The following is a 22,114-nucleotide window of genomic DNA, read 5'->3' as shown; positions in this document are numbered from 1 at the left end:
CCCCCCCCCGCACCCCCGCTTGAAAGGCTGCCGACCTTGGAATGGCAGGTGGAGCTAGATCGGGCAATGCTCCTTTAGGCTTCGGCCTTCCAGCTCTGGGGATCTTCTCTCACCAATTCCCTTGCTGGCTTTCAAAGGCGACTTGGGATTTAATTGTAGGGCCAGGATAGATGACCCCTTCTGGCCTCCCTTCCACGCGTCCCGGGACACGTGTTAATTAAATGAACCTTGGGGTGATTTTAGAACCAGCCACCGTCTGAAAGGCCCCGCGAATTTCTCCCTTTGGCTGCCTGCAAATGGCAGCTGCGGGGATGGCGGGGGTGGGGTGGGGGGTGGGGGGAGCCGGAGGCCCGGCTGGTCGGATGCTTCCGCGGCCCAAATATTCCTCCTCCTCCTCCTCCGGAACTTTCTTGACTCCGCCCGCCGGCACTGCCCTGCCAGCCTGGACGCGCCCCCCTTCCAGGCTCCGGGCTTGCTCGGGCAGGAACGGCTCCCGCGCCCCGCAGCTCCCGTTCTCCCGGCGCTTGTGGAGCCCTGGACGCACCGGACGCGCAAGGCCGGGCAGCTGCCGACAGAGGCCGCGCGGAGTCGGGCAACCCCTTGGGAGACCCAATCGCGGGGGGAGGCGGGCGTGCTGCCTCAGCAGAGGCTCCGGGCCTCTTTCCCCGCAGTCGGGCGGCAGGGGAGACCTTCTCCAAAGGGCGCCTCCGCCGAGGCTGAGCAGGCCCAGCAAAGCTCCTCCGGGCGGCCGGGTGGGGCGCCGGGACCCGAGCCCCCGCGAGCAAAGGGCTCCGCAGCCAGCACCATGGAGAGCTCCGCCGGTCTGGCTGCCCGGGATCCCTCGGGGGAGGCGGGAGGGAGGGAGGGAGGCGGCTGCCCCGTGGCCCCTCTCGGCCCCCCAGCCTTGGGTTGACATCTGGGCCCCCCTGCCTCTGCTGGAGAGAGGGGCCCAAGGGTCCCCCCCTCCTCCTCCTCCTCCTCTAGGGAGCAGCCCCTGCACCCCCACCCCCCAGGTCAGCCCAGGAGGCCATTTACCCTCCCCTCCCCCAGCGTCTCCAGGCCTTCTGGAAGTCCTGTCCCCACACCTTCCGATGGGAGGTTCCACTCCCCAGTTGCATGTCAGGATCTCAAGGAGGAGACCTGAGGAGGCCGAGCTGCCTTTGCAGCCCACGTCTTGGTTTCTTCTCCCCTCACTTATCAGTGTGTGTGCAAAAAAGCTCCCCTCCCCCGGGACACCAGAGCAAGAACGTAGGGAGGCGGCTGTTTGTGGAGCCCAGGATGGACCATTGGTAGTGCTGACCACGTCTCATGAGGCAGGGAGTCCCAGAGACCTGGGGTCAGAGAAAGCCCTGGTGCTTTTGCCTCCAGGGTGGACCAGGGCTGAAGACAACCTTCCCAGCCCTCACATGCCACGGCCATGACAGTCATGGCTACGCTACTGCTTGGAGATGCTACTGCCCTTATTTTCAGCTCTTCTTTGCCTCCCCCCTCACTTGCCCCCCCCCCAAGAAATGCATCAAACCTGGAAATGGGGGGACCTTTCGGCTAATGGACGCTGCCTAACGAGCAGACGCCATTAAGCACATTCCTCCCTGAAAACCCCATTCTCCCCCTTAATTTTTTTTAATTTTTACCCTTTCGACCAAAGGAATAAGTCTTTGGTCTCATTAGGCCAAGTTACACATTCAATTAATGCCGCCTTAACGAATACAGGGGAGGCAGACAAGCCAGAGGGAGGAGGCAGGGCACAGCCAGCCCCCCCGCCCCCCCTTATGCCATTGAGGGCCAGGCCTGGCCTCCCCTGTGAGGCCCCTCTCTGCCCAGGCCAGGCCAGAGGGAGGGGCCACACCACCCAGGGCCAGGAAAGTGGCCCGTTTCCCCTCTGGCAGCGGCGGCAGCAGCAGCAGCAGCGCCTGGCATGCAGGCTCGGGGCGGGGGGGTAGCTGTTTGGCCCTTTCCCCTGCAGAGCTGTTGTTCCAGGAAGGGAAAAGGGGGGGAGGGGGTCAGCCAGGTGACGGGAAACGCAGCCGGGTCACAAAGGCCGGGCAGTGGATGTGCACAGGATGTTTCCTTTTGTTTCCTTTATCCCTCATGGCCGCTTCCTTTTACACCAGGGGCAAAATGCAAAATGGCACCAACGGAACAGGCTCTACAATATCTGCACTTCCATTGTGTCAAACGGGCAACCAAAGCCCTGCCCTCCCACCCCGTGCCCAAAAGAGAAGTTCCCAAGGAGGGCAGCAAATCGCGGCCCCTTCCGGCACACCAGGTGGGGACATGCCTGCAACCATGAGGTGGGAGCGCAGGACGGCAGAAGGACGGTCATCGAGCCCTGAGGGCGCAAAGGCTTCTTGGCAGCCCACCTGCCCCCACCTGCCCAGGCTTCCTTGGGTCTGCTTGGATTGGACCCCTGGCCTTGAGCCAACTAGGTGGGCGTCAGCAGCCCCCGTGCTGGAGCTGGAGCACTCCGGGCGAATTGTGGGGAGGGGCCAACGGACAGCAGACTCCACACTGGACTTCTTCACTGGTGAAGACAGTGGAAACAGGGACTTGCAGCCAGTCACGAGAAGCTGCTTTGCCTCCTTTCCAAGTAGGGAAAAGTCCCATTTCTGGAGCTGTTTATTTAGCCAAGAAAAATCAATGTTGATCAACGTAGTTATGAAACCATCTTTGTCACAAGGACATAGAGAGAGCATGGCTCCGCCCCTTCTCTGGATCTAGAATACAGGGTTAGTTGACAAAACCGTCGAGAGGAGCTCCAGGAACGAAAGGAGGCGAGGCAGTGCAGAATTCACCTACAGAACTCCCTGCCACAAGATCTAGCAATGGCTAAAAGAAGTGCGCCAACTGCTGTCAGGGAATCCGCTTCTGGGAGGGTTCAGACTGAAGGGTTCGTGCTTTGGGCCTAGAGAAGTGGGCCTGTTCTCACCAGGGCACGTGGAGGCAGCCTGCACCCCCAAGCCAGGTGTGGAACCTACGGCTCAGGTGTGTCTGAACACGCCTCTTGGCAGCCTCCCCACAAAAGGCTCTGCAGCAGCAGCCAATCGCCAACTGGCCTCTGGCAGGTATATAAAGAGCGGCTCCCCTTCTCCAATCTTCTCCGGCACCTTCACAGCTTTCAGCCCTCACAACCGGGGTGGGTGTGCTGTGTGTGTGTGTGTGCTACTGGTGCAATCAGCAACTGGCGGGCTTCTCCTGGCGGCAAATGAGGGGCTGACCTACCTTATCTCGGCCTGTTATAAATAGCCTGGCGCATGGCGAGAAGGATGGGCCCTCTTGAAGAGTGATCCGGGAAGGCAACAGGAGGCCCAGAAACCCCCAGGCTGGTCGGGGCGTCGCAGGAACCATTTGAGGAGCGAGCCAAAGTTCAAAAGGGGGCCAGAGGGACACGTCTGACGGCACATTTTCCCAGTCGGAACAAGCGGACGCCAGGATGACCAAGAAGGCAGGAAAGAGCCTGAAAGAAAAAGTGACCCTGAAGAACCACCTGCTGAAGGAAGCCCTGGCGGAACTCCTGGGGACCCTCATCTTGGTTGTAAGTATGGCCTCTCCCCTCCCCCCACAGGGGGGGCCTCCAAACAGGCGCAGGGAGGGGGGCTGGAAACACTGCTCAGAAATCAAAGTACACGGGCGTTATTGTGGCAGCTTGTTGGGTGGACACTGGTTTGGTCAGTTTTGTGAAGAAGACACACCCCCCCAGTCTGTTTCTACCCCCCCTCCCGCCTCCACCCGCTGCCCCGATCGCCTTGGGGCGCATCTGCTACTTGGAGGGCATATTCTCTCTGCATGCAGGCTGATGCCCAGGGCAAGATGCGATCAGGCGGGCAAAGCAGGAAGAGGGGGAGGGAATCGCAAGCGGGGGGGGGGGCACTGCCTCCAGGCCAGTTCCAGCTCTGGCATAAAACTCCGTCAGGAACTGCAACCCGCCACTCACAGCTCCTTGAGGGCCAACGCAGCTCCCCGTTTTTCTCAGGTCCATCGGCAACATATTCTTGCAGCCCAGAAGATCAACCATAACGTCCCCAGGGCTTCTGGGGCTCTGGCTGAACGGCTCGCTAGCCCACCGTCAGACAGCAGAAAGCGAGGCGGGCTGCTCCCCTGACCAGCCCCTCTCCTGCCTCGGCTCCCAGGCCCTGCCAGGCCCTGACAAAAGAGCAGCCAGGCCCTGTGCCCCTTGAGGTGCCCCTGGCCAAGGTCAGCCCAAGAGGCCGACAGGAGTTGCTCAGGGGTGCAGCTACAATCCAATCTGTGCAGGGCCCCCTGGGGCCTTGAGGAACCTTCTGGAGAACTTGCTCAAGACGGGACCCCAGCGGCTCCATGGGAGGGATGGAGTTGCACAGAGGCTGCAATGCGAGGCTTCTTGGAACAAAGAACGCTGGTCAGTCTAAGCTAATCCTGAGTTTTTTGATATAGGCAGACAGTTCATAGCTCTGCACATTTCTACATTTCACTTGACTCCTCCTCAAAGGAACCAGCCGAGCGCAGGGGAGCAGCCCTCCTCCTGTCGGCCCACCCTCTGACGCGCTTCCCGTTTTCATTGGGCTCTCATCCCAGAACTGGACAAGGCCACAGGCACGAAAGGGGGAAGCTGCAGGCTTGGTTCTGACCTTTGTTTAAAGGCGCTTATTTGCTCTACTCCCCTTTCAACCTTGCAGCTGGAGGTAGAGCGAGATGGGTGGGATCACAGCTGTGCCCTTAACCGGATCAAGGGGGAGGCCCCAGGTCCAGGCTGAGGGAGGCCCCTTGGGCCCGTGGTGAGCCTTGCTTCCCCCTGGAGCAAAACTAGGTCCTCAGAGACCCTCGCCTGGTGGTTTTATCAGGAGGGCTGACTTGCAGCTACGCCAGTGGCTAAGATGCATCTCTTGGGGCGACTTGTCTTTCCAAGCAGCCCCCTCCCCCCCCACCCCTGCCAGCCTCACCCCACCCATTGGGGGGAGGCCTCCTCCTCCTCTGCTGCCTGGGACGGATGCAGGCCATGCTTGTGCAAAGTGCTTTGTAACCCTCCTTGCGCCTGTGAGGAATCCATGTTCGATTCCCCAAGCAGCACTGAGCCAGAACTGCCAGGTCAAGAGATGGCTTCGCGCTGGAAACTATGGACGGGGGGGGGCGGGGGGGCTGCTGCCCGTTGCAGTTCTTGCTCTGCCCAACCGATGCCCTCTTTCCTGCCTGGGGTCCTCAAAAGGCCAGAACTTAATTCTGCAGCCTTCAGAGTGGCCTCTTTGGGGAGCCGGTTTCCAGGCCAATCGTTTCCCAGATGTCTTCTTAGCTCTTTCCAGCACAGGTGACCCCCTAACGACCTGACCCCAAACAGGCACACCGGGGTGGCTGCTAGGTTAGCCAAGCAGAGGCCAGTTTATTTGCCGCCCCATGTCCAGGAGGGGAAAGGGGGTTGGGGAAACTTTCTGAGACAGAGAGAAAGGGCCCAGAGGGGATGGAGCGTCCCTGGGACTGGGGTCACCAGAAGGCCCCCAGACCCACGCCAGCTGTGGTGCTGGGTCTTGGCAGTTGGCGGGCAGAGTCTTCTCCCCACATGCTGGGCTGGAGGCTTAAGGCCCGTTCGACTGGGTGCCCCTTTGATGGCAGCTCCACACTTCGTTTGCTTCACACTTTCGGTGATTCACCCTTGGGAGGTTCTGTTTTAACTTGCTGTACAAGGCAACGTTCTCCTGGGCTCAGCTCCTCCTGCAGAGGGGCCCGTTGGTGAGAGCCAGCGGAGGGTGTGTGGGCGGAGGGCAGAGGAGGAGCAGATTTCATGCCTGCTTCATTTGATGCCCCTTTGCTGACAGCTTGGTGCCGCCAGGTGTTTTTTACCCATTGAAATCCTCAGTTTTGGCAATACCACCATTTGGAGAGTTCTGTTTTAACTTGTTTCACCAGGCGAATCAAGGCAGGAGAGGGAACGCAGCGCTGCCATGCCCAAAAGGAGCCCGACTCGGCCCTGCCAATGCTGAGGGGCTGCATCTACCCAAGACCCCATGGCTTGCTCCACGTCCACTTCCTTCTCCCCTCCCTGGGTTTCTCCCCGTCCCCCTCAGCAACCCCTTCTGTCGTGTGACTCCCTTTTGCTTGGTGCCCCCATCTCTGCCCTCTGGCCCATTCGAAGGCTGGCCCCGGGTTCAGTGAAGGGCAGGGACAGGAACTGCTGGGAAAAGAGGCTGCCAGCATGCGGCCCAGGGAGGGCTGTGAGAAATCGCTTCTTGCCCTTGGGAGCCCTGAGCCCTGAGCCCCAGGCCGGCTTGGCACCAGCTTTGATACAGTCAGGGTGGAATGCAGAGGCACAACTTTCCTTGGGAAGCCCGGAGGACACACGGGAAGGTCTGCCCAGGAGAGGTGGCTCAGGCGGCTGAAAGGAATTGTGCCCCCCCCCCTCCAGCCCCCCCCCCACCCACCCAGAGGACTAGGAAATTGCTCAAAAACTCTGGAAGATCCAAGGGCCATGGAGGCCCAGGGCTTGGAGGGGGCCTGGGCTGCTTATCTCCAGCCCTGGAGAAGATGGGCCTGGTCAGGAGACCCCGACCAGCTGCAGGGGGGCCTCAGAGTGGGAGCCAGAGGTGGGAAGGCCTCACTGCCGCCTCCCCCACCTGCCTCTTTCTGAAACTGCAGGCCCTGGGCTGTGGCTGCGTGGCGCAAGCCGTCCTGAGCAGGGGGACCATGGGAGGAGCAGCCACAATCTCCGTTGGCTTCTCCATGGCTGTCACCCTCGGCGTCTACGTGGCAGGAGGCATTTCCGGTAAGCTGGCGTTTGCCACCCCTCAGTTTGGGAAAAGGAGGCTGGGCTGCTGCCTTATTCTTGCAGCTGGCGCTTCCGCCCCCCCCTTCCTTCCCCCGAGGGCCCCCCAGGGTGGGAAGCGGCTCCACAGGGCATCCCATAAAGGCCTCAGGAAAGTCCCCGGCACCAAGAGCGGCTGTGGCTGTGAGCCAAAAGGTGCATCACGGCAACAGTGGAAACTGATGATGGGGAGGGATTTCAGGCTGGGACGTTTGGCTCCTCGCCTTTTGCAAAGAGATGCGGTGGCGGCAGGAGAAGGCCAGGCCGGCTGGGGGAGGGCCAGGCTCCGTCCGTTCTCCTGGCCGCGCATGTCGCCTTATCCGAGAGAAAGAAATCGGGCCCCGCAAAGGCACCCTGGGGGAATACTTCCCCCCACCCCACCCCGGAGCAGAAGATCTAGCTGTGCCTGCAATCCAAGACACTGTTGGGGTTGGAGCCTCTTTCGGGGGAGGGGCCCCAAGGGCTCAGTCAGGGGAACCTCTGCTTGGCTCTGCTTCCTTCGGGACCCCTTCAGGCCTTGTGGCAGATGAGAATGGATACCCATGTTTGGGCGGGGGGCAGGGGGTGCCAGAACCCCTCCTCTATGGCTGGCGCTGCAGATCCTGAACCCGATTCCAGCCGCCCTGTTTCATTCCCCGGCTGAGACCCCCCCTCTGCCCAAACAGCCACTGGTGACCAAGAGCGATCTCTGCTGATCTCTCGTGAATCCTTCTTGAGGCTCTTCTGAAACAAACCCTACACCTTCGCCTAGGACTTAAAGAAAGGATAGAAATAATTGGATTCCCTAAATAAATGATCAGGCCTTAAAAGAGACAATGAAAATGTCCCCTCTTGAAGCCGAGGGAGCCTCGTGTCTCAGGTGGAGATGGAGAGAGAGATTCCGAGGTGACTTCCATCGGGGCAGGTTAGAAATGCAACGATTTATCAGCCCTCCCTCAAGCGCCACCCCAAAGGGCAGTGGGGAACTTGGGTGGTGGGATGCCCTTGACCTTAGACCATGAAGACCAAGCTGTCCAGAGAAGTCCTAGAGAGCCCCCTGCAAGCGCCCACCCACCCCACGGCTGGGGCAGCTGCCAGTCTGGGACAGTCCAGCATGGGCTCTATGACAAGAGCTCCGGGACCGCCCTGCCTGTCCTGGGCCGGGGGCTTCCCTGAGCCCACCTCCGCAGGAGCGCTCCTCCTGACCCAACCCAAGGAGCCGGTGCGAGCAGCCTTGAGAAAGGGCCTGAGGGGCCCAGAAGGGGCATCTGCCAGCTTCGTTCTCTCCTCCTTGTCTCCTCCCTAGGTGGTCACATCAATCCAGCCGTCTCCTTCGCCATGTGCTTGACTGGGAAGATGAAATGGGCCAAACTCCCTGTTTATGTCCTGGCACAATATCTGGGTGCCTTTCTTGGATCTGCAGTGGTCTTTGGCATCAACTATGGTGAGTGGGAGGGCCCAGTCTCCTTTGCTTCAGCTGGGATTTTACACAGGAACCCCAAAATGTTCTTGCAAAATTAGGTGACTTTTTCCCAGATGGGCCAGAATTTGTGGCCACTTTTGTGCACTGTTTGGCCCTGGTGGAAACCCCATGGAGGCGCTTCCCAGCAGAGAATAACCTGGCCCCGAAGGCAGCTTCTGCCTGAGAAGCCAGTTTCGCTTACCAGACCTGAGCCGGCCTCAGCGCTTGGAAGGCCACGGGAAGCCTCCCGTTTTGGAACCAGAAAGGGAGTTCTGCACATCTAAGCAAGGCGCCCTTTCCGGTCTCTGGCCAAAGGCGATCCAGGGCTTGGCTTTTCTGTGGCCAGGCGTGCTGTCCCTGCCCTCTTCCAAGGCTGCTGCTTGTCGCTTCCTCCGCAGATGCGCTCATCGTCTACACGGGTGGCTCCTTTACCGTCAGAGGGCCCAATGCCACAGCGCACATATTTGCAACGTATCCTCAGGAATATTTGTCCCTGGCTAATGGCTTCGCAGACCAGGTAAGGAGCAAGAGGGCTGCCCGGGTGGGTGTCCCGGTTTTCTTCTTTTGGGAGGGTCTGTAACTCACCCCGAGCCCCAGGAAGGGGCAGGACAGAAACTGGGGCCTTCCTAGGGCCAAGGGAAAGGGGGCACCAGGGCGAGGGGGGCTTCCCATCGTCGCCAGAACCGTCTGTCAGCCTGGGGCCCCCCGTCTCCCCGCTGCCTTCAAGGTCCCAGGGCCAGGGGCAGCCTGGGGGTAAAGCCCTTGCCTTTCTCTGCCAGATGATGTCCACGGCCTTCCTTATCCTGGGGGTCTTTGCCATCCTCGACACGGACAACTTGGGGGTCCCGAAGGGGCTGGAGCCCATCGCCATTGGCCTCCTCATCATACTGCTGACCTCTTCCATGGCCCTGAACAGCGGCTGCGCCATGAACCCCGCCCGAGACCTGGGCCCCCGCCTCTTCACCTACCTGGCGGGATGGGGGTCTGAAGTCTTCACGTGAGTCCTTTGCCCTGGGCGGGGCGGGGGGCACCTGGACCCTCAGCCATTCCCACCCCTACTTTCTTAGCCCAGCCATGGGGAGGGGGCGAGGGGCGATTCGGTGGGGCTGGGAGCCTGAGCGGGAGGGTCGCCCCACGTGCCTCCGTGGAAGAGCGAGGCTGGAGCGGGAGCCGTCTGGGCGGGGCTCCCCACCTCCATAGCTGGAAGGAAGTCTGGAAACAGAGCCGACAGGTTGCCGGGCCTCCCGCTCCCCACTTCGGGCCCGTCTCGCCGCCTTCCGCGGGGCGCTGGGGGGCGCCGCTCTCCGCGGAAGCCGCCCGTTGAGCGAGCGCGTGGCAAAGCCGCCACCTGGTGGCCAATCGCGGCGCTGTTTTTCCCCGGAGCGAATGCCCCGCGCCCCGCTTGGCTTCGGCGCCCTGTGGCCTCCGGGCCAGGAGGGGCCCTGGGCCTTCTTGGACCATGCGGCTCTGCGTGGAGGTCCACTTCCAAATTAAGGGGGCTTTGCAGATTGAGGAGGCTTAATTCTTCTCCTTGGAAGCAACGCCGCCGTTGCCTCAGGAGGAGGAGGAAGCAGAGCTGCTCTTTCAGCCATTGGATGCAACGGGCACCCCAGGGAATGTACCTGTCCCCACCCCCCACCTTCCATGGCCCCCAAAACACACTGCAACTCAGCAATGCGGCCACGGGTGGGTTCTGAGCTAGCCAGCCAGGCTCCAAGGGGTCTGGTGAGGATTAAGTGTCCCGAGAGCAACCCCTTAAACTCGCCTGTTTCTTTTCCCCCCACAGAACTGGCAATAACTGGTGGTGGGTCCCCATCGCCGGCCCCATGGTTGGGGCAGCCCTGGGAGCTGCCACCTACCTGCTCTTCATCGAGATCCACCACTTCCCCCTGTCGCCCTGCCAGAAGACGGACACGGAGGGTCTCTACGAACATGAACTGGCCCCCCTGGAGGAGGGAAAGTAGGGCCCAAAGAAGCCCCCACCCCCCCCAGCTCCCAGGAAAGCCACTCCCAGAAGGCAGGTGGCCCCTCCCTCCCCACTTGCCCTCCAGAAAGTTACCTTGAAATCCTCTGCTCCATCTCCCCCCCCCCCCAGCCTTGGTCTTCCACCTCCATCCCCTGCAAACAACCAAGAGCACCTGACAAAAGCCCCGGCAGCTCTTTGCCCATCTGGGTGCTCTGGGGCCGGGTCAGGGCCCCCCCTCTCTGGCACCACACCGGAGTTCCAAAACCAGCTTTGCCTTCAACCTGGGCAGCCAGAGGAAAGCGGCACCCAGAACCAGCTCAGGCCTCCTGGGCACAGAGGTTCCCCCAAGGGGCCTGCCCAGAGAATGGTGCTTCCTGGGCTGTTTTGCACCCGTGGTGGCTGCCCCCTCCCCCCTCCCTCCCCAGCAGCAGAAGCAGAGTTGGCAACAGAGCTGCAACCTTGGCTCAGGTGTGGGAGGACGCGTGTTTTGGAGCTCTGCAGTTGCGCCAAAGGGGACCCAGCCAGAGAAGCCCAAGGCAAAGGAAGGGCAGCTCCCTCTGTGTGGGGGGTGGGGGGGTGAATAGCATAACATATTGAATAGTAATGAGTATAAACATTGTCAGAGTATGTTGTAATAGTGATTATCATAGAAACACTGTAGAGAGAGCAATAAAATGGAATAGAGGAAGTCCTCACATATCACGTTTATACATTTGTTTTGACAAAATAAAACCGCTTCCCAGCCCTTATAGACCAGAGATACAAAGAGGCCCCCACTCCAGGATCCAGGGCTTCAGTGTGTCTCCTGGGTCAGAGAATTGGGTATAATTTAAGAAAGAACCCTCTTGCTTATGCTCACGCAGGCACACACACACACACACACACACACACACACACACACACACACAGACAACGCAGCATTTGACAGGACCCCCAAAGGAGCAGATCCAGACCCGCCCCCAGTCCAGCCACCACTTCACATTGGTCAAGGCAACGGAGCAGCTCGGACTTCAGCAAAGGTGCCGGATGCTGGATTCGAACTGGCTTCTTTGACTGTCTCCAGCCCCAGGGTGGAATTCTGCCTCCTTCCAGAGGGACATCCAGGGGAATGGGGAATAAAGAGCATTTTCTCCCAATCAGAAGGCCAGTGTCTACCTGGGAAGAAATGGTCTCCCTGGAGGGGTGGTATGTGTGCTACCGATGACCCCCCTCCCCCCCCCCACCCCCCGGGCCTCCAAGGAAGAAGCATTGCAAGCATTGCAAGCAGAGAAAAACGCCCTCCTGCGATCCATTTACCCTCCCTTCTGGTGGTCCCAGCCGGTCTCGAGAACCCAGCGAGCCAAGCTGGCCAGCCAAGGGAGGGTGCCTGTCCATGAAGCCCCCACCTCCAGACCACAGGGAGCCAGCGTCTCTGTCCCAGCCCTGCACAGCCCAGCAGATCCCCTCGGACTGCCCACCCACCCCCTCATATCAGAAGCCGGGCCTGGTTCTGTTTGAGAAGTCAAAGGTGTCCCTGGCTTGTCTCCCTTGTTTGCTTTGCCTCCCAGGCAGCAGCAGCCCGCCTCCCCCAGTGCCCTTTACTCCTGGGCTCTTCTCCATCCCTCCAACTGGTCAAGGAAGCCAGCTCGGTAGCTGTCCAAATGCCCCCCCGCGTCCCGCGTCCCGCATCCCACGCAGTTTTAGATGCGAGCAGCATTGGGCTCCGCCAAAGATCAGCAAGTCCTGGTGAAGGTGAAAGGCGTCCTTATGCCTCCCCCCGCGCGCGTGTGTGTGTGAGGGCGCGGGGTGGGGTGGGGGCTGGAAGGGATGCGGGAGAGGCGGGGGAGGGGGAGCCAGACCGGGGCAAACAGGACGGTGCCAAAGGCCATGTTGACCAAGCGGCCAGGGGACGGTCCCACAGGAGCCGCCCGGGCTCCCCGCTCGTGCCCCCTCAGCTCCGAGCCGCCTTTCTGGAGCAGGTCCGACCGCGTCAGGCGGGGTGGGGGGAGTCTTCTTCGGACGCCAGGCTCCCCTTCCCGGGGGGGAAAGAAGAGGCTACCCTCCCGCCTGGCCTTCCGCAAGGCCGCTGGAGAAGGTCAATGAAAGCGGAGTGGACTTTCGGGGCTGCTTTCTCCGTCTCACCGTAAAACAATCCACCCGGGGCCAGGCGGGGGGTGGGGTGGAGGCCCTCTGGAAACCCCGGCCGGCTCCTGATCGGGCCCGGCAGGGTTGGCGCATCCAGGGGCCCCGGAGAGCAACAGGCCCTTCATTGCAAAAGGTTAATCATTAATGCGCTGCTAGTCCTCACTGCCCACCAGCGGCGGGAGGGCCCAGCTCTGTCCTTCCGTCCCTGCGGCAGCGGCAGCCACCTGAGCCCGGCGGGTTTGGGCAACGGCGCCATGAGAAGCCGCCTGGCCCCTCCGCTGCTGCTCCTGCTCTGCGCGCTCCTTGCCGAAGGGAAGCCCAACGGTCGGAGGAAGAAAGGTGAGCCGCCGCCGCCTCTGGACCGGGGCTCACCTCCAGCAGGACGCGGGGTTCGGAGGAAGGTCCGGCCCAAACAGCCCCCCCCCCCGCAGCTTTCCTGTTCGCTGCAATTGGCGGGTCCCATCCAGAGAGCAGCAGGGGGCGGGGGGGCGCGGCAAAGGCCTCTTCATTCATAGGGAAAGGGGGGGAGGGGAGGAGGGGGGGAGTCCCGCGGAGTTTCCCTCCACCTGGTTGAAGGGGGACCCTCCGTTGCCGCAGGCAGGTGGGAAGGCCTGCCCCGTTGTCCCGGGTGGCACCTGCCGTGTTCCCCGAGCGACGCTCGCCTGCTGGATTAGCGGCAGCCCCGGCCCATCCTCCCCGTCCGGCCTGACTCCCTGGCCTGGCCTTCGGCCTGAGCCCCTTCTTTCCCCAGCTGACCAAAGAGGCTTCCTGGCCGCCAGGAACTGCCCCACACTTTGGGGCCTGGGGCCTCCCTGCATTTATTCCTCCCTTCTCCTTGGGAGGGATCGGTTGCTCCCCTTCCAGATGGTTTTTGGGGGCTGAACTCCAGGTGTCCCCAAAAGGGGAGCAGAGACTCTCCGTCTCTTTGCTTAGCCCAGGTCGCCCCACGTCCTGGTGAGCCCTCCGAGGCTGGTTTGGGGCAGCCCGATACAAGGTTTCCTCCTTCCTTCGAGTCAAGAACGGGCTTTGCCACTGAAAGCCTCCCAAGCCAAGACTGGCTAGTCCTGGGCAGCAAAGGGGTCCTCAACTGAGAGCCGGGTTTTTTATAGAGTCGCACTGAGGATCTTGATTTGGGGTTCCCTTTCAGGCAGGGTTTGGGAGGGTGGCAGCCTTGCCTGGTGCAAGAAGGATCAAGAAGCAAACTTTCATTTTGGATGCAAAATAAAATGTTGCAATATTGCAGGACGAGTTGGAGATTTAAACTGAGACTGCTTGAAAATGATTTGCTTGAGGGGCTGAAGGAAAATTAAATTTTCTCCCTTCATAATTCCTGCAAACTAGGATATTTTAAGTAAAAAAATAACTGGTCCTCTTTGTCAGAACTTAGAAAGCAAACAGACATTCCAGGACCAATCGATTAAAACCCCCCTCCGTTCTCCCTTTTGCTGGCGCCTGAATTCCTTCTCAGCCTTTAGAGACGGGCTCCAGGGGAGGTCTGATTTTGGGGTTATCACAAAGATGTGGGAAGCCCTGGCAGAATTTCTTCAGGGACCACGCGGCTTCCTCCCCTGTTTGGTATAAGAGAAGCTGCCGCTGAGCGGTTGAATTCTGCCAGCCTCCCCTGCTACTTCAAGCAGGACCCCCTCTTCTGTGAGCTCCTGCAGGGCAGAAAGAATGGGGTGCTTGCCTCAAGAGCACCCCACATTTCCCGCACTAACTGGAGAGCACCTGGGTCTGTTTTTAAGACCAGCTGCAGGGCCTGGAGAGAGGAAGGAGACGATGGTTGGGGCTGCAAAGGCTGGGCAATTAATATAATAAGCCTCTTAGTGCACCCCAGTCTAATCTGACTAATCCAAAGGAAGGATTTTTGATCCGGTGTTTTCAAGCCACCACTTTGAGGTCCTAAGGGACTCCCAGGTGGCAAATGGCATTCCTCCCTTGGTAACACCTTGGTAGCAGACCCTGGCCGTGGGCTTGAAGGCTGATGGGCTGCAGTGACGGAGGCAGATTCTGCTCAGCCTATTTCCCCCTTTCCTCTCCGTCCCCGTTTATTACAAATGCCTCAGATAAGAAATACAGGCCCGAGATGTGTGAAATATTTGCCTTGGTTAATTATGAATGGGAGAATTTAATTTCTTCCTGAGTCTTCAGGCTCCGCATTCAATTATTCTGGACCTGCAAATAAGAAATGTGTGGGAAGAATTCACCCTAGTTAATTATGAATAAAGGGATTTTAAATACAAGGCAGAAGCCACGTAAATTTGATGAATAAATAAATACAGCCTGTGCCCTTCCCGAATTAACACCTTGCAAGGAGCAGCAGCAGCAGCAGCTCTCCCTGCATTCATCTCCGCTTCTGGCTGTAAGGGAGGCGGTCCTGTCTGGCCGGGGGGTGGGGGACAGAACCCCAGATCCTTCCCCTCTCGGGGGGCAAAGGTTTCCACTCAGACTGCAGTACAATTCCTTGCTCTCTCCCCGCCCCCCCCCAAAGTTAGGGCACAGAACTGAAAGGAGGCGAGAGGAGCCCGTGCGGGGCGTCCCGTGTCTTTTGCCCCCCCCCCACCTGCATCTGACGCAGCTCAAGCAAAGTGGACTCAACAATCGAAAGTCTGCCTTCTGCCCAGGAAGAGCAAACAGAGGCAGCAGACGGCTGGATTAGGAGATCAGAGCAATTTCCTGGGCGGGTCTGTGACTCCTTCAGCGACCCAGAAAGGCCTGGTGGCCTTCAGGCGCAGTCTCCCCTTCTTTGCCCCTGCAGGGGCCCCCTGCAAAGGGAAGGAAGGCGGGGCCCCAGGGGCCAGCAGGGAGGGGTTTCCAGGGCCCATGGGGCACCAAGAAAAGCCCCTGGCAACTCCCTGCCCAGATGCATTGCGCGGCTTTAATTAATTTGATTAATTTAGCCTGGCACTGGGCGCTTCTGGGGACCCGAGAACTTCAACGTCCTTTTGCATTTCTGCAACTCGGACCTCCGCTGTTCCAGGGGAGTGTGTGTGTCCCTGCTCGCCTCCTTGCTGCCACAGGTGGGAGGGCCGCTTCAGTGTGACGCCTGTGTTTCTTGCAAAGGCCAATGGAAGCCCCGTTCCATCGGTTCGGCTCCCACGCCATTTCCGGAAGGGAGCAGTGGAGGGAGGAGGGGGAGGGGCTGCGAGGGGATTCCACAGCAGGACACAAGAGACGCTGCTGGCTCTGGGTTCTGCTGGGCCCCTGAGAAGGGAGGCTAGAAATAGGAGCCAGCAGCCCCCCCACCCCACCAGTCTGCAAAGCCTGCCTGGCTCAGGTGCACCCCTCAACACCAAGTCGTAGTTTGGGGCTATATTGGAAGGGCAAGGAGGGGGCTAGTGCTCTAAAGAGCCCCCACTCCTAAAGGCAGGAGCCGAAGACGTGATCAAGTGCCTGGCTGAAACTCTTCCAGAGTCTGGAGAGGGGAGGGGAGGGCACCCCCGACCTCTGGGAGGCTCACAATGTGGGGGATGCAGTGGGGCCACTTGCTCCTCCGAGGCTGCCAGGTGTTCGGTGGCAACACTGGGCTTCCTCTGTTGCTTTGCAAAGACCCCAAACTCACCGGTTGCTGTAAAAGTGCTTTAGGGGGCCTTCCGGGGGCTCCGATCCCAGGGACCCCCAATCTTATCAATGCTGGAGTGTCTCGGCATCCCTGAAGCCCCCGGCATTTTCCCCAAGGAGACCCTTTCAAAGTCTGTCTGACGCACCACATTTGGGCAGACGATGCCCCGAAGGGCCCCTTGGCAGATTGGTGAGTTGTGGGGTGTGTTGGCCTTAACTGCTGGGAGCCTCTTCAGCCGGGGGCACCTGGGAGGTTGGTCTCCGGGGCTTTGGCTTTGCCTGCCAGCTGGGCGCGTTCAGAGCAGCTTCTGAATTAAGAATCGAGCGACAGGTAAGTTGTGAGCGTGTTGTTGCCCAAATTCAGCAGCCGGCCCAGGGAGGGCCAAGGGGCCTCCGTGGCCCCCAGAAGCCAAGCCACTGGAGACAGGCCCCCTTTCGCTGACTGTCTCTTCCAGGCTCCCCTGGGCAGCTGCTTCCCGGGAGGAGAGGCCCCGCCCGCTTCGAGGCCAAGTTCCTGCTGTATTCCAACAGGGCGGAGCAGGGCTGCCTGATTGAGCCCCACCAGGAGGAGGCGCTCCAGCAGTGTCCCTTCAATGCCTCCCTCCCGCTGGTGATGATCATCCACGGGTGGTCGGTAAGAGCCCTGGTCTCGTGGGAGGGGGGCCTGGTCTGGCTGCCACCCTGCCTGTTCCTGCACACAGCTGAGGGGGTGACACCGGAGACCCGGGGTGGGGGAAGAGCTTCCTTGGGGGAGGCAGCCCCGTATTCCCCCCCCGCCCCATGCTGGAGGAGCCGTGCATTGCTACCAGCCACGTGTGGGACGCAGCTCCCTCCCCCTTGAGGGCTTCACAAGAAGGAAGGTGGCTGCTCCTCCAAAAGGAACAGCCCTCCCCCGCCCCACAACTGGACCCCCGTGGAATTGGGGCAGGCGTTTCTTCGTTCCTGCGGCAGCAGAGGGACGGGTGGGAGGGCTGGAGGGTCAAGGCTGTCTCTGGGTGTGGGGTGGCACCATCCACCCAGGGCTGCCGGGAACCGGGAGGTGCCCTGGCCTGCTGGCACACTGGGCAAGCTCCAGGGGGGGCTGGTTGGCTCCCAGGCCAAAGGGCTTCCCTTCTCCTCCTGTGGCTGCAGGTGGACAGGCGACTCGAAGGCTGGATTTGGAAACTGGCCGAAGAGCTCAAAATCCAACTGCCTCACAGCAACGTCGTCATCACCGACTGGCTCTCTCTAGCGCATGCACATTACCCCGTTGCAGTGCAGAATACGCGCGACATCGGCCGAGAGATCGCTCGCTTCCTGGAGTGGCTGGAGGTCAGCTGGGAGAGGAGAATCGCTAAGGCCGCTGCCTCAAGAGAGCCTCTCCGGGGGACCTTAGCCCTGACCGGGGTGGGGGGACGGGGGGAGCAATTGCAGCCTTCTGAGCTGAGCCACGGTTTGCCCTGGTGGGCCGTGTTGATGGACCGGCTCAGGCCGCCCAGGCGGCCGGGTGCTGTGGGTCGTCTCAGGTGACTGCAGAGCTGCTCACCTTGGTCCTCCATCCGTTCCCGGCTCTCTTCCAGGAAACCGTGCAGTTTCACCGGAGCAATGCTCACCTGGTGGGGTACAGCCTGGGCGCCCACGTAGCCGGTTTTGCCGGCAGCTCCATGAGAGGCAATGGGAAGATTGGCAGGATCACCGGTGAGTCCATCAGCCTGGCTGGGCTTCACTTCAGGATAAACCCGGCCATTTGTCAGCTCCATTTGGGTGGGCAGGACCAGGCCATGGCCGCTGGGCCCCGAGGAAGAAGGGCCGGCTCCTCGGCTTCTGCGTGGAGCCACACCTGGAGGAAGTTTGTGAAGCTGGGTGGGAGGGAGGGAGCATTCCTCTCCCAGGTCAGCTGGCCCAGCAGTGACCCAGAGGGCAGCTCCGCACCTCCCCACTCTCCTCCTCGGCTTGCTCCAGGGAAGAGAAGGCCCCACTCCAGCTCTGGCTGCCAGAGGCGGGTTCTTAGGCCAGGGGCTGAGCCCCGTTCCTGGGCCACATTTCTGGCCAGCCTGGCTGTATCTCCCTTGCAGGCCTGGACCCGGCCGGCCCCCTCTTCGAAGGCATGTCCCCCACCGACCGGCTCTCCCCAGACGACGCTGACTTTGTGGATGCCATCCACACCTTCACCCAGCAGCACATGGGCCTCAGCGTCGGCATCAAGCAGCCTGTGGCGCACTTCGACTTCTACCCCAACGGGGGGACGTTCCAGCCGGGCTGCCACATCATGCATGTCTACAACCACATCGTGCAGTACGGAATCACCGGTAGGGGGGGCCGCGGGAGGGAGGAGGGCCGGCAGGAGCCCCGGAGCAGAACTCGCAGGCAGCTGAGTGGGTCAGGGCCAGGAAAGCCAGGGGCTGGATGAGGCGCTCTGAGCTTTAACCACTGGGCATCTCTCTCCCTTCTCCTTCCCGCCTGCTCCTCCTTGCCAGGAGTTCTGGAAGGCAGCTCCACGGGGGTCCATGGAATGGGGGGGCGGGGGGAGGGGTCTAACCTCCCATGCTGTGACAGCCAGAAAGGGGGGAGGGCATCCCTGCAGCCAGAGGGCCAAACGGGGGTCTCCAAGCAGAGCCTTAAGGGAGGCCCTTGGCCCGCAGGCAGAGCCCCCCCTGGCATGCCAAAGGACCCTGGCTCCTGGGCTCTGGCAGTGCTGAGTTGGATGCTGGCTCAGGATACCAGCCCTGACCTCTTGGTCCCGAGGCAGACGGGTTCCCCCCCCACCCAGCCTGCCCACGGAATGGTTCGAAAGGAGAGCCGGGGGGGGGGGGAACAGCTGGAGAGGAGAGCAGTGGGCAATTTCTGCAGCTGGCGGGACTGAGAAGCCTCTGACTTGCTCGGTGCCCCCCTTCTCTTTCCCTGCAGGGCTGACCCAGACGGTGAAGTGTGCCCACGAGCGGTCGGTCCACCTCTTCATCGACTCCCTGCGGTACGGCCAGAAGCAGATGACCGGCTATTCTTGCAAGAACATGCAGATGTTTGACAAGGGACGCTGCCTTGACTGCCGGGGCCACCGGTGCAACACCTTGGGCTACCACATTCGGAAGGCCCGGGTCCCTGGCAGCCAGAGGTTCTTCCTGAAGACCCAGCCTCAGATGCCCTTCAAAGGTCGGTGGGGGAGGGGGCAACGGTGGACCGGCCCAGGGGGGGTCTTGTGGAGGGGGCAGACTCTGCGGGTTATCCTTGGGCCACAGTGGCTGTGCAGGCTCTGAATGGCACCAGTTCAGAGAGGAAAGCAGGCTGACCACGAGCGTGGCCTTATCCCAGGTGAGATGACCAGCCCTCTGGGCGAGATGCTGCCCTTGGAGCCAGCCAGCTTCATTCCTGCAAATGGGAGGGGCCAGAAGCTCATGTCCAAAGCCCTTAAAAGCCCAGGAAAGGCAGGGAAGCCCCTGGACTGATGCTCGTGCCACTTCCTAAGCAGGTGAGCAGACCTGGCTATTCAAAATGCTTCAGGAAGATTGCCTGGAACAAATGACCACAAACTACCTGGAGGGATGCCAGATTGCCAGCGGGGCAGTGGCCGGTTGTCCACGCGAGAGTTTCCTCGGCCGGGCACAGTGCTCAGGCACCCATTTGATGAGGGCGTTACTCTCTCAAGGCCCAGCCTGCCGCATGTGTCTCCCGTGCTAGGCCTGGCTGTGCTGCAGACAGAAGCGAAGGCGTCTTAAGCTCTCCAGAACAACGGCTGCCTTTCACAAAAGCTAACAAGGCAGGACAAAGCAGCTATTATTTTAGGCTCCATCGTGACCTGCAATTCCTTGCTCAAAATGTTGCAAAGACCATGTGAGGAGCTGAAGCAAGAATGAAAAACTAACACTGAGATGCCCCACCCCCAATCCTCGGGTACCCTCCTGCAAAGGCCGTGGGCAACCAGGTCAGCCTTCGTGCAGACCGTCTCCTGCACCAGCACCAGCGGCTGATGGGGACAGAGGCGGCAGCCCTGCCCCTCTGCCAGGAGGTCAGAGGGTCTCCTGCCAGATCTGGCTCAATTCAGGGGGCGTGAAGCAGGAAGCCTGTTCGGAGGCTCCACTCGGGTGTCCCCCCAGATGTGTGTGTGCTGTGGTTTCTGGCCAGGAAATGGACCCCGGCAGCGTGAAAATGCTCCTGGGGCAAAGCCCTGCCTGCAGAGAGGCTCAGGGTGTAGATGGATGTAGATCCGAGTCTGAACTTTCTTTAGGGCAGGACAGGGATAAATAAATAAAGGGTGAACATGTATCTTATATCTCTTTGGAAGTGAAGATGCGGCATGCTCTCTTCTCTCCACAGTTTATCACTATCAATTTAAAATCCATTTCATCCACGAATTCCAAGAACCACGAATTGATCCAACGTTCACTATCTCGCTGACTGGCAACAAAGATGACGTGGAAAATCTCTCCATCACTTTGTGAGTTCCAAACTTTGCCCAACCTGGCTGGTGTCAAAAGCCTTGGCACGAAAGCCATGCTTCACATCAGGGGGTGCCTTGGCATGTTTATCACCGAGGAGGCTAATTTCCTCAAAGTGCTCCTTCCTGTGGAGACAAAATAGCACATCTGCAGGTAGCAGCACCTTTATAGCTTTTCATTTCTCCCAGGGATGCCGAGACCCTGGAGCCAGATGTCCACACCTGGACATAATTTCTTCTTCGGCCTCTTTTGTAGTAGTCTCCATCCACTGAGTCTTTTTGCATTGTTCCACTTTAAGTCAATAAACCATAGATATATCGATCCTCTTTGTAGCGTATATATGTAATCGTTTAACACACTGTTGTTTTAAATTGGGAAATTTGTCACTGCGGCTCCTGAACTGGCCCAGGGCAAAGACAACTCGGTGGAAGAGCGAACACAAACAAATGAACGGACCCCCCCCACCCCCCGTTCCATGAAGCTCCAGCCAGAGAATCTTAGAGGGTTTCTTCTTCTCTCCCTTAGAATCAAAGGCATCACTCAGAATAAAACCTACACTTTTCTGGTTCCTCTGGATGTTGATATTGGAGAGCTGATGATGATCAAACTGAAATGGGAAGGAACGGCCATCTGGGAAAACATTTGGGACACTGTCCAAACCATCATCCCTTGGAGAAAGGGGGACCGTCGGCCAGGACTCATCGTGACCTCCATTCGAGTCAAGGCAGGAGAAACTCAGCAGAAGTAAGTGTGCCCGGACCGGCCAGCAGGTGGGAAAGACAAAGGGTCCAAAGTGACCGGTGTGCAACGGGGGCTTCCTTTCCGCAGTCAGGTCCAGCGGCAGCGTGGAAAAAGTGGCTCAAAATCACCATCATCGGTCTTTTCATTTCACAGGTCTCAGGCTGCACCTGGCCTTGCGGAAGAAATTCACTCTTGGTTTGTTCATTAGTTTTTCTGTTTTCTTTCTTTTCAGAATGACGTTCTGTTCTCAGCGTGTGGATAATTTGCACCTCTATCCAGGTCATGAGAAAATGTTTGTGAGATGTGAAGTCAGTTCCCAAAAGCTGAAATGAGAGTATGGGTGATAAGCAAACGTTTGAAAAAGCTAGTCTGGAGGGGAGACGTCTCAGCTTTTACCCTTTGCTTAGAAAAAGAAAAAAGGAACACTTTTTTGGTAAAAACACAACAATCTGAAACCTAAAAAAAGTGATCTATCAGGATGTATTGTAAATTGTATACATTCAAGACCAGATTGAGTAAACAAATAAAAAGTGAATTAAAAACAAACTAAATCTGCCTTGTGCAGGGCAATTAATAATCCGTGTCTTTTTTTTCTCGTAAGAAAAAACAGTATATATATATTTTTTTCTTGAAAGGGGGGTTATATCGTTAGGAAGTCTGTAAGATTTCTGGCATTACTACTACTGGTCTGGCTGCGCGGGTGGGGTGGGGGTAATCACTTTTCTTTTGGCTATTCTGGCTTTGGCAGATAAGAACCAGGCTCCAAAAACGTGAACATTTGAATTCTGATGCGCAAACACAACATTTGCAAAGTAAGGTTTAGGCTGACCTTGCTGATAAGGGTTGCGCCACAAGCTGGTGGGAAGGAGTGCTGTAGCTGCCTTCCATAGACGCACGTACCACTTCTCTGCCATACGGCACAAGCATATATTAAATATTTGGCATCTCTTGCTGACCGCTGTCCAGACCCCTAGAATAACAGCAACCTAGTTGCTAGAGTGCAAAGAACGTAGTAGCGGTGCAAATTAACATTTTCAGAAAGATTGAGGCGAAAGGCTTCACGTTCTAAAGTCTCCATTTTCAATAGAATCCAGCAATAG

General features: G+C 59.1%; 2 protein-coding genes across 3 annotated transcripts; both read left to right on the top strand.

Annotated features, from left to right (window-relative positions):
• Positions 1 to 3,263: 3,263 nt before the first annotated feature.
• AQP9 (aquaporin 9) lies at positions 3,264 to 10,873 on the top strand. Its single transcript, XM_026709818.2, has 6 exons — positions 3,264 to 3,535; positions 6,604 to 6,730; positions 8,055 to 8,192; positions 8,609 to 8,727; positions 8,990 to 9,207; positions 9,997 to 10,873. Exons 1-6 carry the CDS (start codon positions 3,434 to 3,436, stop codon positions 10,172 to 10,174), a joined length of 882 nt encoding a protein of 293 aa, XP_026565603.1. The 5' UTR covers positions 3,264 to 3,433; the 3' UTR covers positions 10,175 to 10,873.
• Positions 10,874 to 11,777: 904 nt separating this feature from the next.
• On the top strand, positions 11,778 to 21,565 carry LIPC (lipase C, hepatic type). Of its 2 annotated transcripts, none has more exons than XM_087941975.1 (9): positions 11,778 to 11,907; positions 16,393 to 16,495; positions 16,993 to 17,172; positions 17,421 to 17,538; positions 17,916 to 18,149; positions 18,748 to 18,990; positions 20,152 to 20,272; positions 20,799 to 21,017; positions 21,247 to 21,565. In XM_087941975.1, exons 2-9 carry the CDS (start codon positions 16,475 to 16,477, stop codon positions 21,344 to 21,346), a joined length of 1,236 nt encoding a protein of 411 aa, XP_087798101.1. In that variant the 5' UTR covers positions 11,778 to 11,907; positions 16,393 to 16,474; the 3' UTR covers positions 21,347 to 21,565. The 2 variants fall into 2 exon arrangements, with proteins under 2 accessions (XP_087798101.1, XP_026565602.1); XM_026709817.2 differs by lacking the exon at positions 11,778 to 11,907 and adding an exon at positions 12,504 to 12,639 and having other exon boundaries at positions 16,317 to 16,495.
• The last annotated feature ends 549 nt before the right edge of the window (positions 21,566 to 22,114 follow it).

Source organism: Pseudonaja textilis, chromosome 13, assembly GCF_049901715.1.
Source record: "Pseudonaja textilis isolate UNSWEBS1 chromosome 13, rPseTex1.2, whole genome shotgun sequence".
NCBI classification, from domain to species: domain Eukaryota; kingdom Metazoa; phylum Chordata; class Lepidosauria; order Squamata; family Elapidae; genus Pseudonaja; species Pseudonaja textilis.
Note: the sequence above shows the minus strand (reverse complement) of the source record. Positions and strands in the feature narration are given on the sequence as shown.